This window comes from Micrasema longulum, unplaced genomic scaffold, assembly GCF_059751315.1.
Source record: "Micrasema longulum isolate JH-2025_06_02 unplaced genomic scaffold, ASM5975131v1 h1tg000234l, whole genome shotgun sequence".
NCBI lineage: Eukaryota > Metazoa > Arthropoda > Insecta > Trichoptera > Brachycentridae > Micrasema > Micrasema longulum.
Window position 1 is genome coordinate 595,229 of NW_028277439.1, and position 15,411 is coordinate 610,639.

The window sequence follows — 15,411 nt, forward strand, 5'->3', positions numbered from 1 at the left end:
GAAAAATGTTTTTTTTTATTTACTCAAACCTATCTCAAATATTTTGGAGAAGGTTTAAAAAAAAACCCGTATTGGATTAATATTATCTGTTGAATAATTTATTCAATTAATAAGTTTTCCTTTCGTAACTTGCCCAAAAATGTAATCAGAACTTTATAACGAATAATGAAAAATATTGAAATTTAACATACGATGTTCTTTTTAACAAATATTGAGCTATTAAGAATGTCTAGTCATTTACAGAGTTTATGATCTGTTATCTACGGGTTGTGGATTTTCATATTCGCGTATGATATTTTTCGTGGGTCCATATTATATGCTTGGGTTGAATATTACATTCCAATGCGTATTGGTTTACTACAAGTACTATAGAAAATGAAAGTATGGAGGAAACTAGAGACATCTATTGAAGAAAAGAGGTAATCGCTCTTATGATCTTAAATCTTTATATTGGATTGGTTTCTCAGCTAGACAACACCAAAAATTTTAAGAATTTTCTTTCATTGAACTTACTTAATATAATTAAAAAGACTCTCAAATGGGTGAAACGCTGGTAATGCACGTATACATATTTAATTATATTAAACTTTAAATTTTTATACAAAGAGGGCAAATGCGATAAGAAAAGCAATAATAAGGCTTCAAATTTTGATCGATAAAGTTGACGCAAGTCATGAAAAAGCTTTAAAATCAGTTTATGTGAAATGCTACCTATCAGTGTTAAAATATCAAATTTAGGGGAGACAAGGTTCCCCCTTCTCCTGCACGAAAATTCTCCACATAACAATTCACCTTGTATAAAAATTAGAAATTTATCATCAAATCAGCATTCCATTAGTGGAATTAAATTCTGAACAATGAAGTTTAGATTTATAAACTTTCATACCAATGATTGATCAGAATGCATATTGCACCGCCCATTCCAAGTTGAACAATCTTTCAATTAAATAAGCTGAAAACTAAAAACACGTAAATTGATTACTTAACCAATGACAGTTTTTCAGCCCTGTAAATGCCCAGACTTTCATATTATCTTCTTAAAAATGCTTTTTCTCTCTGTTGCAACAAATCTTTAGTTAAAAAATAAAAATCAAAAGACTACTCATTTTACAAAAGAACACTTTTTTGTGATTTAAAAAAAGGTGAACATCTTTAGTCAGTCATAAATAACTGTGTTAAAAAATATAAATGGAGTTGTGGTAGAGCTGGGATTGAACTTCAGACTTCTGCCATATCCAGAATCTGTAACACTTTCACAGAACCACGACATAACATAATGTGTGTCGTAAAAACTGAGTATAATAAGTGATTAATAATATAAATCTAACAAGTTCTAAATACAATATAACATGTTCGAATACGATATAACATGTTCTAAAACATTAAAACATGTTCTAATACAATATAACATGTTTTAATGCAATATAACATGTTCTAATGCAATATAATATGTTTTAATACAGTAAAACATATTATACAATATTTATTTATTTATTTATTCTTATTTTCGCTTACAAACTATAATTAATAATAAAAATGATGTGACCTCACTGGGGTTTCCCGTGCCGAGGACACTTAACAATTTAGTTTTTTTTATTACATTTGAGAATAAACAAAGAAGACTCACTTAAAAAACAAACATAATTAACAAATATTCAGACAGTTTTAAAAACAAGGTATTTATATACATCTATATTATTTATATTACAAAACACACAAAAACCTAACATAAGCCATACAGTTGTGGAGCAGTTGATTCAGCATTGGTATGGGCGAATGAGACAATATAATATGTCCGCATTAGTTTTAAGTGATATAATTCTTATTTTAATCGATTCCATGTCAGGTTTGTTTTGCATCAAGCAGGTGAATTTTAAGTTGAATGAAAAAAGCTCGCACACTTAGCGATTTTGACATTAAATGAAGTCAGAATGTAACCCCGCAATTGATAAATAACCTTTTTGGTAGGAAAATCTATGTAGAACTATCATAAGTATAAATCCCCCGAATTGCGGCAGGCAAGGAAAACTCAAATGTATGCGGTTCATTTCCATACTGAAATCAGCATTTTTTACGCATATCTCAAAGTATGAGTTTAAAGAGAAAGAAAAAAGCAATAAATTTCTTTTAAATTTCTACTTTCTGAATAAATTTCTGGGCTAAAGCTACGTATACTGAACACTGTTCCCCCTCAAAGTTATATGACGGCCAAACTTTGAAACAATATTTTTTGCTTCATCATTCTTCAAATGGTTTTTTTTCGGTGCGTTCTATAAAGTACCTCTAAATATTAACATATTACAACAGAGATGAAGAACATTTAAGAGAAGGTAATATAGAAGTCTAGGCATCTACAGGGCTTATGACCTGTCAATGGCTGGTTTAAGTGGCCACTTTACACACAGTGTAACGTTCACCATTCTGCCCATATTTGAACATCTAAATTCCTTCAATTCTTTCATCTATTGATGTTTGTGAAGTTAAAGAGCTGAAACCTTTGTTTTTGCCATTGACCAGCCATTGCCAGGTCATAAGCCCTGTAGATGCCTAAACTTCTTTATTACCTTATCTTAAATGTTCTTTATCTCTGATGTAATATGTTAATATAGACAGCTCCCCAGGGAGTTGAATCCAGTCCTTGTCTACAAAAATTTGGACAAACTCAAAATATTGTTGATACCTCTAAATAGGCAAAAAATACATACATAATTTTCAATTAACTTTAAGATAATTATTTCATGTACAACATAACTTTTTAGAGATCATTAAGTGAAAAAACGAAGTTTGAAAACAAAACAGTTTCGAATAGGAAAATCATTAAAATTTAATAAGAAAGCATGAATTAGTTTTAAAATTATGTGTATTATTTTTGCTTTTTACTCTTCATAAAAGAGTGCCGAATTTTTTTCCAGGTATTCAAGTAAAAAGTTTTTTTCAGTTTTTTTTTTTTAAAACTGGTGCTTTTTTCTCATACTTAATCTCTTATGAAAAGTAGAATAATAATTTTGAAAAATAAACTATCGTTTAAAATGTTTATTTAAGAATAAGAAAAAATGAAAAGATCTTCCTACAGCTAAGTGAAAATTACCGTAAAACCGAAAACATAGATTTTCTAAATTTTTTTTATTTTATTTTATTAGGAAAATCAACAGTTCTACATACATATTTTTAGTAATCAAACAGATATAGTGTATAAACTCAGAACTAATAACAGATTTCCACAGAGTATACAAAGTTAGTAAAGAAAATATATATTACATATCAAATAAATACATACAATTTATACATATAAAAATGTTATTTTCATGTACTCAATAATCAAAGATTTTTTAAATATTAATTTTAAGAACATTAAGTTACTGTAAATTGGGCGGGATAAGGACAAAAATGCTTGAAGAGAGGATAAGGAGGGGGGGGGGAGATGTACATATTTATTATTATAATGTCTACTAAGTTACATAATACATTTTTAGTGTAAATTTTAAATCTGACAGAGTGATGTTTGTATAATCTATATTTTTAAATTTTGTATTGTACATTGAAAAAGTCCTACGAAAAAAAGCAAAGCAAAAAAAGATACGAGTATTATAGTGTATTAGTAAAAACATCAGTGCATTTACCATATCATAAATATTTTTGAAAATGAACTCACTTACAAACATCTTAAAGTGAATGATCCTATTTTAAAAGTTTTGTAATACAATTTAATAATTCATTGGTTATAATAAATATAAGGATTGATAGGGTAATTTTATGGATAAAAATAATAATCGTGTATTAGGTGCTGACACAAGATGTGTCCATTTTTTTTTCAATTTAAAAATGAGCACCAAAAGTTAAACAAAAACAAAACAAAACGGAAAAAATAAACGTCATTCAATAGATATTTATTTGTTCTACAATAAATTGTATTTGCTTCTACGTTTTAAATAGTATTTATTTGATCGCAGGCCTCCAAAAGGTAATGTCAAGTAAACGAAAGTGAGCATTTTCGCGACATCTCCTTCTGTTTAATGGAAGGAATAAAGCTGCCAAAGCTGCTCGCGATATTTGCGCAATACAAGGTAAAGGTGCTATGCATCGTTGACTAATTTATTTATTTTTTGTCTCCTCTTTTTTTCTTCATTTAAGTAAAAAAAAATGACGTAACTCATATTAACACTCAATATAATCAACCTTTAAATTTAAAAATAAAATATAGAATGCAACTTCTTCCAAAATTTTAATAAACATAGTGTAAGATTATTAATCCTTTTTATTTGAATAATAATTTATTTGACATATAAAATTTATTTTGTGTTTTATTTGACAGTGGGCAATGTTTTCCATATTTGTACATGGGCAAACATTCATTTGATATTCAAAGGACAAGAGACATACAGCGTAGAACATCTACGGGGTCCGGATAGACCTTTTTACCTCTCGGAGTCACTACGGTACAGCGAAGGTAGGTCGGAGTGAAATATAGCCTCTTTGTTGAGTTATTTATCGCTCCCTTCTACAGAAGGCAGGGTTGGCTTGCATAAGGGATGGATGCAATGGCGTCAAAGCCACCCCAAACACATCCTCGTGCCAGTACGCAGGGGGCGTAAACTGGAAAATTATTATTTTACATAATCCCTAAATCCGATGGAATCGTTTACTAAGAACGTTGGTGTTGGCTAAATACAAATAAATTACTATTTTCTTCCAAGAAGGGGCGGGAGCGAAAAAATATTTAAATTGATAAGCACCTTATGGGTTGAGTAAAATAGAGGTTTGAAAATCGTTATGATGTGCACTTACCATGATTTACAAATAAATGTTGGCAAAATCGGGTTGTAGTCCCGTGGCTAGTGTCTCGGACTCACGGCCCAAAGGTCCGTGGTTTGAATCCCACTCTAGCCCAACTTGATTTTCATTTTCTAATAGTGAGTTATTTACAACTCGTTGAAAATGGCCCTCAAAATTAAATATTTGGGTAAATCATAAGAACGCAAATATTTCTTTAAAAATAAAAAAAAAGCATATCGATCGTAAACATACCCTTCCCCAAGAACTGATACTTTTCCAAAGATATTTAATTTGCCCAAATGTTTGTAGACAGGCTGGATTTTTTCCCTATAACTTTCAGGCGTTGCCTAGTAGGTGAATTGGTTCAGCCAGATGAATCCCACCCACATGATAACATTTTCAGCTTTTTTACTTTAAAAAAAGTCAACAAATGGAAGAGTTGAAGAAGTGTAGATGTTTTAACATAGGCAGAATGGTGAATGTTACACAGTGTGTAAAATAGCTTAAACCCAATAATGACGGGTCATAAGCCCGGTAAATGCCTTTCCTTCTCAAAAATATTTTCGCTCTATGTTGCAACAAATTTCCAGATATTTCTTTGTTCAAGCAAAATTAAATCCAACATAATGAAAATACATAATACAACTGTTAAAAAAAAAATTATAATCGTGATTTTAAGAGAATTGCAAAATTTAAATTAAATCTTTGGTTTTTTGAAAGTAGATGGCGCCCGTGAATTTCGATACACTTGTAGAATCCCGTATTGGAAATACTAAGTTTGTCAATAAATGTTCTAAAAAATAAAGATACATGCAAGGTAACCAAATTTAGAATGGCAAATGTAGGATTGTAGGGTGTTTGTAAATCATTTTCCAAATTTCTAAAATATCTTATTTTTTAATAAAAATATCTGTGTTTATCTCATTTAAAATAAAACGTAAAGATGTAATTCAATTAGCATTAGAATCTCTGATAAAGCAAACAATCAAGACCGAAAATACGGTCAGAATCTTAAAAGCAAATTTAATTACACGCTGACCTGCAAAATGGAAGCGCAATTAATAAAAGTCATTTCCTCATTATGTTTGTTAGGGAGAATAATTCAGTCATTAAATTAGACCCCAGTTTGATCTTCGCGAGGAGGAATTAGTTTAAAAGCTAATTACAAGTTATATTAGTGTTGGAGTTTTTGATGCGGCGATGGAAAAATATGTATAAGTTTATTAATTCAAAATCGATTTTTTTTTTTTCATATCGGCAAAAAAGTGTTTCTCCTTTATACTTTTTTTTTAAATCTACACTTTCGAGTTTAAAGTATATTAATGGGTATTAAATAAATATAAATACAGTAAGTAAATGATGATGTCAGAAAAAATTAAGACAAAATATTAACAAATAAAATGCAGGTAATTCAAATCTACGTCATATTTTGCTTCGTGTGGTAATTATTTAATTTTTAAGTGGTGGCAGGCTAGGATTATTTTGCTAGGTTATTGTGACTATTGTTTTGATTAATCACAAAAATTTTAATCTTAAAAAAATTAGTTTATTATATTGATGCCTTATTTATACCTATATTAACATTTTGCTTATTTTTGAGGAGATGAAAACAAACGTTATGGCTTTAAAGTGATGTTATTTTTTTTAAAAAAAGAAAACGATTTATAGAAGTGTCAAATTCATAATGTTATACCCAGTTTTCTAAATTGTTAGCTATCGTAATATGTTTTGATCTACCCAAAATCGTTAGTTTAGATTCGCTGTTAACCGACGATTTTCAAAAACGAAGAAAAAAATAGGTGACTATTGATTGGGATTGACGCTTTTATCTTTACCAAGAGCTGCTTAAAATATAAACCAATTCACATTATTAAACAATTTTTGCGTTATAATCACTAAAATCGTTGTTTTATTAGCATTTTAAATAAAAACTTACAAGTAAATAATTTTATTATTTGCATTATACCCTATGAAGTTTCGTAAATTCAAAATTAAACATTGTAGGGAATATTAATTTCTAGTTTACATCATCAAACTGCAAGAAGGATCAATTTCAGCATGTTTAATTACCAAAACGGATATCATCTTGTCACCGATAGTCAGATGTATCCCTAATGAGCAACCACGGAGGCAGGAGAACCGAGTCCTTTGGCAAACCCAATTAAAGGTGCGACTTAAGGAGGTCCGCACGAATTATAAACAAATTACTTTTCTGTCCCGTTTGACGGGAGCCGCGCCATTAATCATCATTTAAACCGACTTCGGGAGCTGCGAGTTCCCCCCACAAAATGTGTTTTCGATGTTGAGTAATGGCTGTTTGACTTTTTGGCCCGTGAAAAAATGTATACATTTCACCTTTATAGGAAAAAATGTATTCGTTCACCTCTATGGGCGATTTGCGCGGATAGAAGAATTTATGTGGCGGAAAACTGTGTCCCGTGCATTAATATTGTTTTAGATTTTCCGCTTTTCGTGGTTTTAGATATATGCCGATTGGAGTTGCGCCGTTTAGATAAGGTGGCGGTTTTTTAGCCGAGCACTGGAAGGCACCGAGCCAGGTCGATATTGTTCGTAGTAGCGAGCACCCGAAACCAATATTTTAACATGATTTATACAATCAGATAGCAGACCTTGTTTTAAATATCAACTGTTTTCCATTAAAGGCGTTTAAAGTCATAAATTATTTTTCGAGATGACGTTAGGTAAATGATTAAGTACGCTTATAGAAATTCGTAAAATAACTCGTACAGAAACAAAGTGAATTATGTAAATTACCTACTAAAAAATACAAAAAAATGGTGTCTTCTACATATTATAAAGTGAGTTGACGTGTATAAATCATTTCGTTACTCGCTCAATCTTGTATATGGTCACCATATGATTAAAATTAACCAACTTTGTAAATACGATTCGTGACAGGAATTTCGAGGCATAGACATGAACATAAGAGCTTCTGGTTTATCGAATGACATTATTCTGAGAATGCTTAAACTATTACAAAATATTAGTATTATTATTTGATAACTTGACAGTTGATGGGAATATTAATAAAGTTTTATAAATTATGTAAAAATGTTGGTTATGGCAATCATTTTCTTTCATATAGAGACATGAATATTGTAAATATTTAAGGAAAAACGGCTTATACGTTATCTTTTTATGTATCAATATTTACAAACATAGTTTTTGTCGAGATCAACGTGGCATCTGTTAGACCATTTTACGGAACGAGTAAGTAGGGATGATCAATAAAGAATTTTCAAACAAAGTAGAAACATATTTTGATATCACATTTCAAATCGAAAAAGGGAATTATTTTACCGAGCTAGCGGCCGGCGGTCTGCCGAGAATAACGCTAGGTCAACCCACCCTAATCTAAGGGATCTAAACTTTACTAAAGAATATCGATTTCAACGCCCTAAAGACGGCCGATTTCTAAATAGTTTCCTCGTTTTTTAATCAAAAAGAAATAAATTTTATTTCAATCTTGATTTTTAAGTCGTTTGTAAGAGAAAATACTATATACTGACAAAAGCGACGTTGTCGTGAATTCAAGTTTTTAAGGGCCGAGTTTACTTTATTTAGAATCTTTATTTAAACGATGAAAAAAGCGATAAAATTTCCTAATTTGTAAATCGTAAATTAGATTGTTTTCAAAGTAATACTATCGGAAGATATTTTTTAATAAATGTTTTGGATAATTCAGATGAAGTGAAAAAAGCTTCTTGGTAAAAAACATATTTTCAGTATTATCCCAAAATTTTTATGTATCAGCAAAACATTATCTTTCATTTCATTTTTAATAATTATAAAGGTGCCTGAAACTAGGATTATATGTGCTTATGTATGCATTAGTAAGAAGTGTTAAGTTAGTAAAAAAAATAAAAATACAATTGGAATAATTCAATTAGTACAGATACCACAAAAATAAAGTACTTTGTACGTTGGGGAAAAACTGTGAGATTTTAGAAAATAAAAATTAATGATGAGTTTCAACTCGTTTTCCTTCTCGCGTCTTTCAATTGTTTTACTTAGTCGATGTAGAGAGCAGACAATACACAACGTATGAAATATGGTACTAAAGTGCATCCCATAATTCCCGTTGAAATGCCAGGACTCCAGGAAGTAAGGAGGAGACTTTGTATTGGCCAAGAGCTCACGACTTGGCAGTTGTTAGATTAGGCTATTTATTATAACCAAACTGTACTACGCTTTATACAGAATGGAAGCTCGAGTACAGGTGTGCTATGGACAGAATTAGTTTTTGTGTGAGAGCGGTTGTTTTGTTTTGAAATAAGTCATGTACTTATATTGTATAAACAATACGGTATTAAACCCATAACGACCTATCGCATCAGTTTGAAAATATTATTTAGTTCTAGAAGCTGTGTTCATTCAATCAATACATTTCTCGAGATTTAACGTAGATAGTCAAAATAATCAGATGTGCAATACTGCAATGTTTGAGTATGTCCAAATGCTTGCAGAATTGCTGGATTTCTTCCCTAGGGAGTTATTCATATTTAAATTTATTTCAACAGAGAGCTTTTACATCACAAAAGTCAACAGATGGAAGAGTTGAAGAAATGTGGATGTTCAAACATGGGCAGAATGGTAAATGTTACACAGTGTGTAAAGTGGCCACTCAAACCAGCCAATGACAGGTCACAAACCCTGTAAATGCCTAGACTTCCATATTCCCTTCTCAAAAATGTTTTTCCTCTCTGTTTAATAAATTTAAATAGATGTGCAATATTCCATACAATAAAATTTATTACGTCAAAAACATTATGAAGTATTGATTATCATCATCGTTCTCTTCTCGCACCAAATGGTGCATAGAACACTGTATTGGTACACCAATAGCACCGCATCTTGATCATTTTTGTTGCATGAAGGTAAGATGATCAGTCTTAGGTTTCAGGTACCAGTCCAGGGACTATGTGAAAATACCCTTTTAAATGAATATTTCATATCAACCATGTCGGGAATCAAACCCGAGACCTCTTGCATGGTAAGAAAATGCGCTGACCAATACACCATGAGAAGGGTTTTAATAAATAAAGTCAATAAATAATTTTGTTCCTTTTATAAGCTTTTTTTCATATCAAAATTAACAAACAAAATTGTATTAATCGATATAATTACTGAGAAAAAAAACGTGTTTTTAAAAGCAGGAAAGCTTACATATATTTAAAATAATAAATTCTTAATTTATATAAAATAAAAATGAATTGTTTGATCCATTTTTTAAAGAAGTCCGCCTCAAAGTGTAATGGTCAGTACGTTTGCATAGTATGCAAGAGTACTCGGGTTCAATTCCCTACATAGTTGACATGAAATATTTATTTAAAAATAGTTTTTCACACGAGAATATTTCATAGTCCCGGACTGGTACTTGAAGCGTAAGACTGATCATATTTCCTTTATATACAAAAAACCACTAAGATACGCTCTAATTTGTGTACCTATTCAGTCCCCTTTGCACCATTAGGTGCGGAAAGGGAATAATTATGATATATTTTTTTTTAATTACAAAATATTTAGTATTTATATTTTGACTGTAAACCCTATTAGTAACCTATGTATGTTAAAATTTGTTTACATTCAAAGAAATCTCACGTTTTAGAACAAATATTGAATATTTTGTTCAAATATGTGAATAAAAAAGTCTGCGTTGAATGATAATACTTTCTTCAAAATACTTCCTTTGTCTTCTTCCAGCACGGCACTTCCGGACAAATAAAACTATTAATTTTATTCGATTTCCGTTTGTTATTCTCCACAGCACGGTCAAGTTCTGTATTCTGTTCCAATATTTTGATGATATCAGGAACAAAGCAAGAAACTTAGTCAATAAATTTATATGAAAACACATATTTTATTACTTCTGCGGTACGGATTTATGATTAGGTCTAAGATTAAGAAAAAAGGTCAGCATTTATAAAACTTTTACTGGTGACAGAAAACCTCAGAACATTCTTTGTAAATTGATATTCACTTTCTTTTTGTGATTCTTTACCCCTTAGAAAAAGAATACTCGTGAGGCGTCAAAATGAATAATTTCGAAAAAAATGTTAAAAGTTATTTTATAGCTACAAATATAGCAAATATACAGTTTTTTAACATTATCAATTTTTTATATCGTGATATACAGTTGGTTCCATTCATTTCAGTACAAATTTTGCTTTACACAAATATCTTTATGTTCTCTTTGAATCTATTTTCGAGGTGAAAATTAATACGAATGTATAATTTTGATCGGAAAATGAATAAAAATGACACAAAAGTTTGATATAAATTATTTTTATTTATTGCGATGTTACCGGAAATCGAACCTGTAAACTTCATTGGTCACGATTAAGGCAAGTGAATCAGTCTCTACAGATATCAAGTACCTCTGTAAGTCCTTCCCAATAATGTTTGAACAAAATTATAAATAATTTTAATCCTAAAATTTTGCAAAATTGCGTTAAACAACCCTTTAGTAGAGTTGCAGAAAATACAGTGTAAATTAATCCTACCTTCCCTGATGAGGTCCAACGTTTCCATCGTCAAAGGAAGAACTAGCGGTGATATCTTTGTCCGGAATTTGTCCACTCTCCATACCCAGCGGTGCGTTACATTGCACTGAAAATAAAACAGTCAATTAAAAATCAAAACAACAAATATTGACGAAGCTAAAATATGGATATTCAAACATAAATGTTACACAGTGTGTAAAGTGACCACTTAAACCAGCCAATGACAGGTCATAAGCCCTGTAAAGGCCTAGACATCCATTTTCCCTTTTTTAAGGTATTCTCCATCCCTTTTGTAATTTGTAAGTCTAAAAATATGAACTAATTAAGGCCATTATCTGCGGCACATCAAATAATGACGTGTTACGGTGAGCGTATGATTTTTCTTGTAGCAGGGTGGAATAAAGGTGGTCCTTGGTTCTTGGAAAAGCTCGGCAGTAGAAAATGTGTGAATGAAAAATTTAAGAAATAAACAAGTCCCAAAAAAACATTTGTTCGAAGGTTGGTAGGGTCTCGGTGGTGACACAGGTACCCGATGGTGGAAGACAGTCGCCAGCAATTTTGCCATCGAGTCGAACTCTGCGTCCGCGCCGCAAACCCCGGGCAACGTGACCTGTACTGGCCATAGCAGATAGTGGAGATGGCAATAGCAAATCTTCGGTGCCACAAAACTGCAACTAAAAAGCTAAGAGTCAGAAAACCCCTACATAATAACCCTGGTCTTTCTGATAGGGAGATGGGCGTGAGGTTAAGAACCTCACACTAGGAAAACCGGTTGTTACGAAAAATCCAAGGAGACTCGGAAATAAATACGGAAACTTACCAAGACGACCCGGCAATCACAATATGAACTCGGTGCGGATACAATAATGTTGAAAGCGAGGAGCAGGAGAGGAAGGAAACAGATCGGCAAGAGTAAAGGAGACTCCTTAATTCAACCAAGGCCTAGGACTGTCAAGCTTATGATGATGATAAAGCAAACATTATTTTTATCTGAAACACTCATCATCTTTATCATCATTTTTATATTTTTGATTAAACGAAGATGATGGCACGCGATTAAAATCATTCCGGTACCCAGTGATAAAAAATCACATTAAAACCTAGACTAGGATCGCTACAGATTAAAAAGCTGCATATAACAACAACTGCATCGTGGTTAAAAATCCCAAGTACACAAATTAACATTTGGCTCACACAAATAAAATCGACCCTGACAATGAACTCTTCAGATATACCAAAACTCAAAATACCAAGCTTATGAGTTTTGGGAGTAAGTGCTTGATGAGAATATAAGGCATAATGTGGTTCGATTCCATACCCAACATTGAAGTTCATTAACAAACGTAGCACCGTTTTAACGAGTGTTTAGAGCGGTGTGGCGGTGGATCTGGCTTGGACACGTGCTAAGGATACCGCAGAAAAACCTACGGGCTCCTGCCGTCCTAGAAGACCGTCGATGGCGATCTTTTGACTTTGTTCGGCGGAAATAAGGGATGCTTGATTGATGTGGCAGGAGACAAGAGTGCTGACTAGCAAAAAAGTCTTCATTAGGCGCCAGGTGATGAGGAAAAGAACAAAGAAGATGACATAAAATTAATTGATAAAAAAATAATATGTTTCTGCAGTTTTTTATTATTTTTCATATTTCAAAAAGTCCCACTCTAATCTTAAACAAAGAAATCTCGAGCCTAATGAATTTCAGGTTTTAATTTAAAATTTTGCGTAAAATTTTAATTATGTTCATTAGCTATTAAAAACCTCATTCCTTCTATTCCATAAACCAGCAGATTTCATTTAATTTCCTCCATTCCTTGTTTCTTTTAAATTGTCACATCCCTAATTGTATAATCCATTCAGTAGGGGGAAAAATGAAGGAAAATGTCGTATTTTTACCAGAAAAGTGTTTACGTAACAAAACTTTGTATTTGAATAATGAAGAAAATCTCATCTGCCAACCTGATCCGAACAAATGGTGCAATTATTTTAAATTAAATGTCTATCTCAGTGAATATTGCAAAAAAGTTTTTTTTCCCACAACACTAAATTTAGTAGTCAAATAAAGTGGTAGTAAATTTGAATTGTGTAAATCATTTGATCGCTGTCAGATATTTTCAAATAAGAACAGTGCAATGTTTAATTCAGTGTTCTTATGTTGTCATTTATAAATAATCAGAAAGATAACATTAGATAGCATTTATATTTAAAGCATTAACTTTGTGGCCCTTTTCCAGAAAGTTCACAATTTCTGTTGTAATATTATGTTAATATATCGTATTGATATTTTTCAATTTTACAAGCTTTTAAAAATGCACTTATCAATATCAAGATTCATTATAAACTTACAAAATTTTAATTTCAAAAAACTAAAATCCCACCAAGCCACTTATCGAGGCTTTATGATGGAAAACATACATTCCAATACATGATAATAAATACTTGGATATAAACACAGTCTTACCAACTTTCCTATACCTACGGGTTTCGAGACGTACCCGTCTCTTTATCAGGACATTAATTACAATAACACGCAAAATCCACTATACACCTTAACGTTTCAGGTAAATTTGTACACCGTTCTATCATGTACCAATAAGTAAAACATCGTATGTTAAAAAAATTATACAAAATTTAAAGACATAGACTACACAAACATCATTCTGTCAGATTTAAATTTACACTAAAAATACATTATGTAACTTAGTAGACGTTATAATAATAAATATGTACATCTCCCTTCCCCTCCTTAGCCTCTCTTCATGCATCCTTGTCTAAATCCCGCCTAATTTACAATAACTTACTGTTCTTTTTTTAAAAAATTCTTTGATTATTGAAAAATATATACGAGTACATGAAAATATATTTTTTTGTATGTATAAACTTACATGTATTTATATCATATGTAATATATATTCTTTACTAACTTTGTGGAATCTGTTATTGGTTCGGAGTTTATATACTATATTTGTTTGTTTACTATAGAACTGTTGGTTTCCCAAATAAAATAAAATAAAATAAATAAAATAAAATAAAATAAAATAAAATAAAATAAAATAAAATAAAATAAAATAAAATAAAATAAAATAAAATAAAGTAAAATAAAATAAAATAAAATAAAATAAAATAAAATAAAATAAAATAAAATAAAATAAAATAAAATAAAATAAAATAAAATAAAATAAAATAAAATAAAATAAAATAAAATAAAATAAAATAAAATAAAATAAAATAAAATAAAATAAAATAAAATAAAATAAAATAAAATAAAATAAAATAAAATAAAATAAAATAAAATAAAATAGAATAAAATAGAATAAAATAGAATAAAATAGAATAAAATAGAATAAAATAGAATAAAATAGAATAAAATAGAATAAAATAGAATAAAATAGAATAAAATAGAATAAAATAGAATAAAATAGAATAAAATAGAATAAAATAGAATAAAATAGAATAAAATAGAATAAAATAAAATAAAATAAAATAAAATAAAATAAAGTAAAATAAAATAAAATAAAATAAAATAAAATCTAAAATAGTATATCTAGTAAAAATACCGCCTTAATTCGTAATGTTCCGGGCGTTCTCCTACTACGATTCCGGATGCGATTGAAGACAGAGCTAACGTAAAATATTAATTTTAAAAGCGGTTCACTGCAATATTTCTTCGTATCTGGACTGATATTTGAAGCGAAAAACGGATCACCTTACCCTCATGAAGCATTATAATCCAGTTACGCTGCGATCGGAGTGCCAATTCTGTGCTCTATGCCGTACTATGTGCGTACAGGAAAACAATGACGATGATTTACGTTTAAAACTCACAATTTAAGCAAATAAGAGCATGAGCTCTTACTTATTAACTAAGCCGCAGAATATTTTTCAGTCTTTACTCATTCAAAAGGTTGCAAAAATTCTTACCCATTAATACGATTACTAAATGTAATCTCGTACAAGCATTACTACTACTCATTCTAGATAACGCTGATGTTTCCATGACTGATTTAAACTGTGAGCAACTCGATAAACTTGAACGACTTCAGAAGACATGCATAAGGTATATTTTTGGGCTTAGGAAATATGATCACATTTCTGATTATAGCAGGCAACTGAAATG

The 15,411-nt window shown here is 30.5% G+C and overlaps 1 protein-coding gene across 1 annotated transcript in view; it reads right to left on the bottom strand.

The window, feature by feature from the left end:
• Window positions 1-15,411, bottom strand: part of Ddr (discoidin domain-containing receptor 2) — a 633,418-nt gene that overhangs the window by 179,294 nt on the left and 438,713 nt on the right. The window contains exon 7 of the mRNA XM_088243797.1: window positions 11,298-11,403. Within this exon, the coding sequence (XP_088099923.1) occupies window positions 11,298-11,403 (106 nt within the window). The remainder of the gene's footprint in view (window positions 1-11,297; window positions 11,404-15,411) is intronic.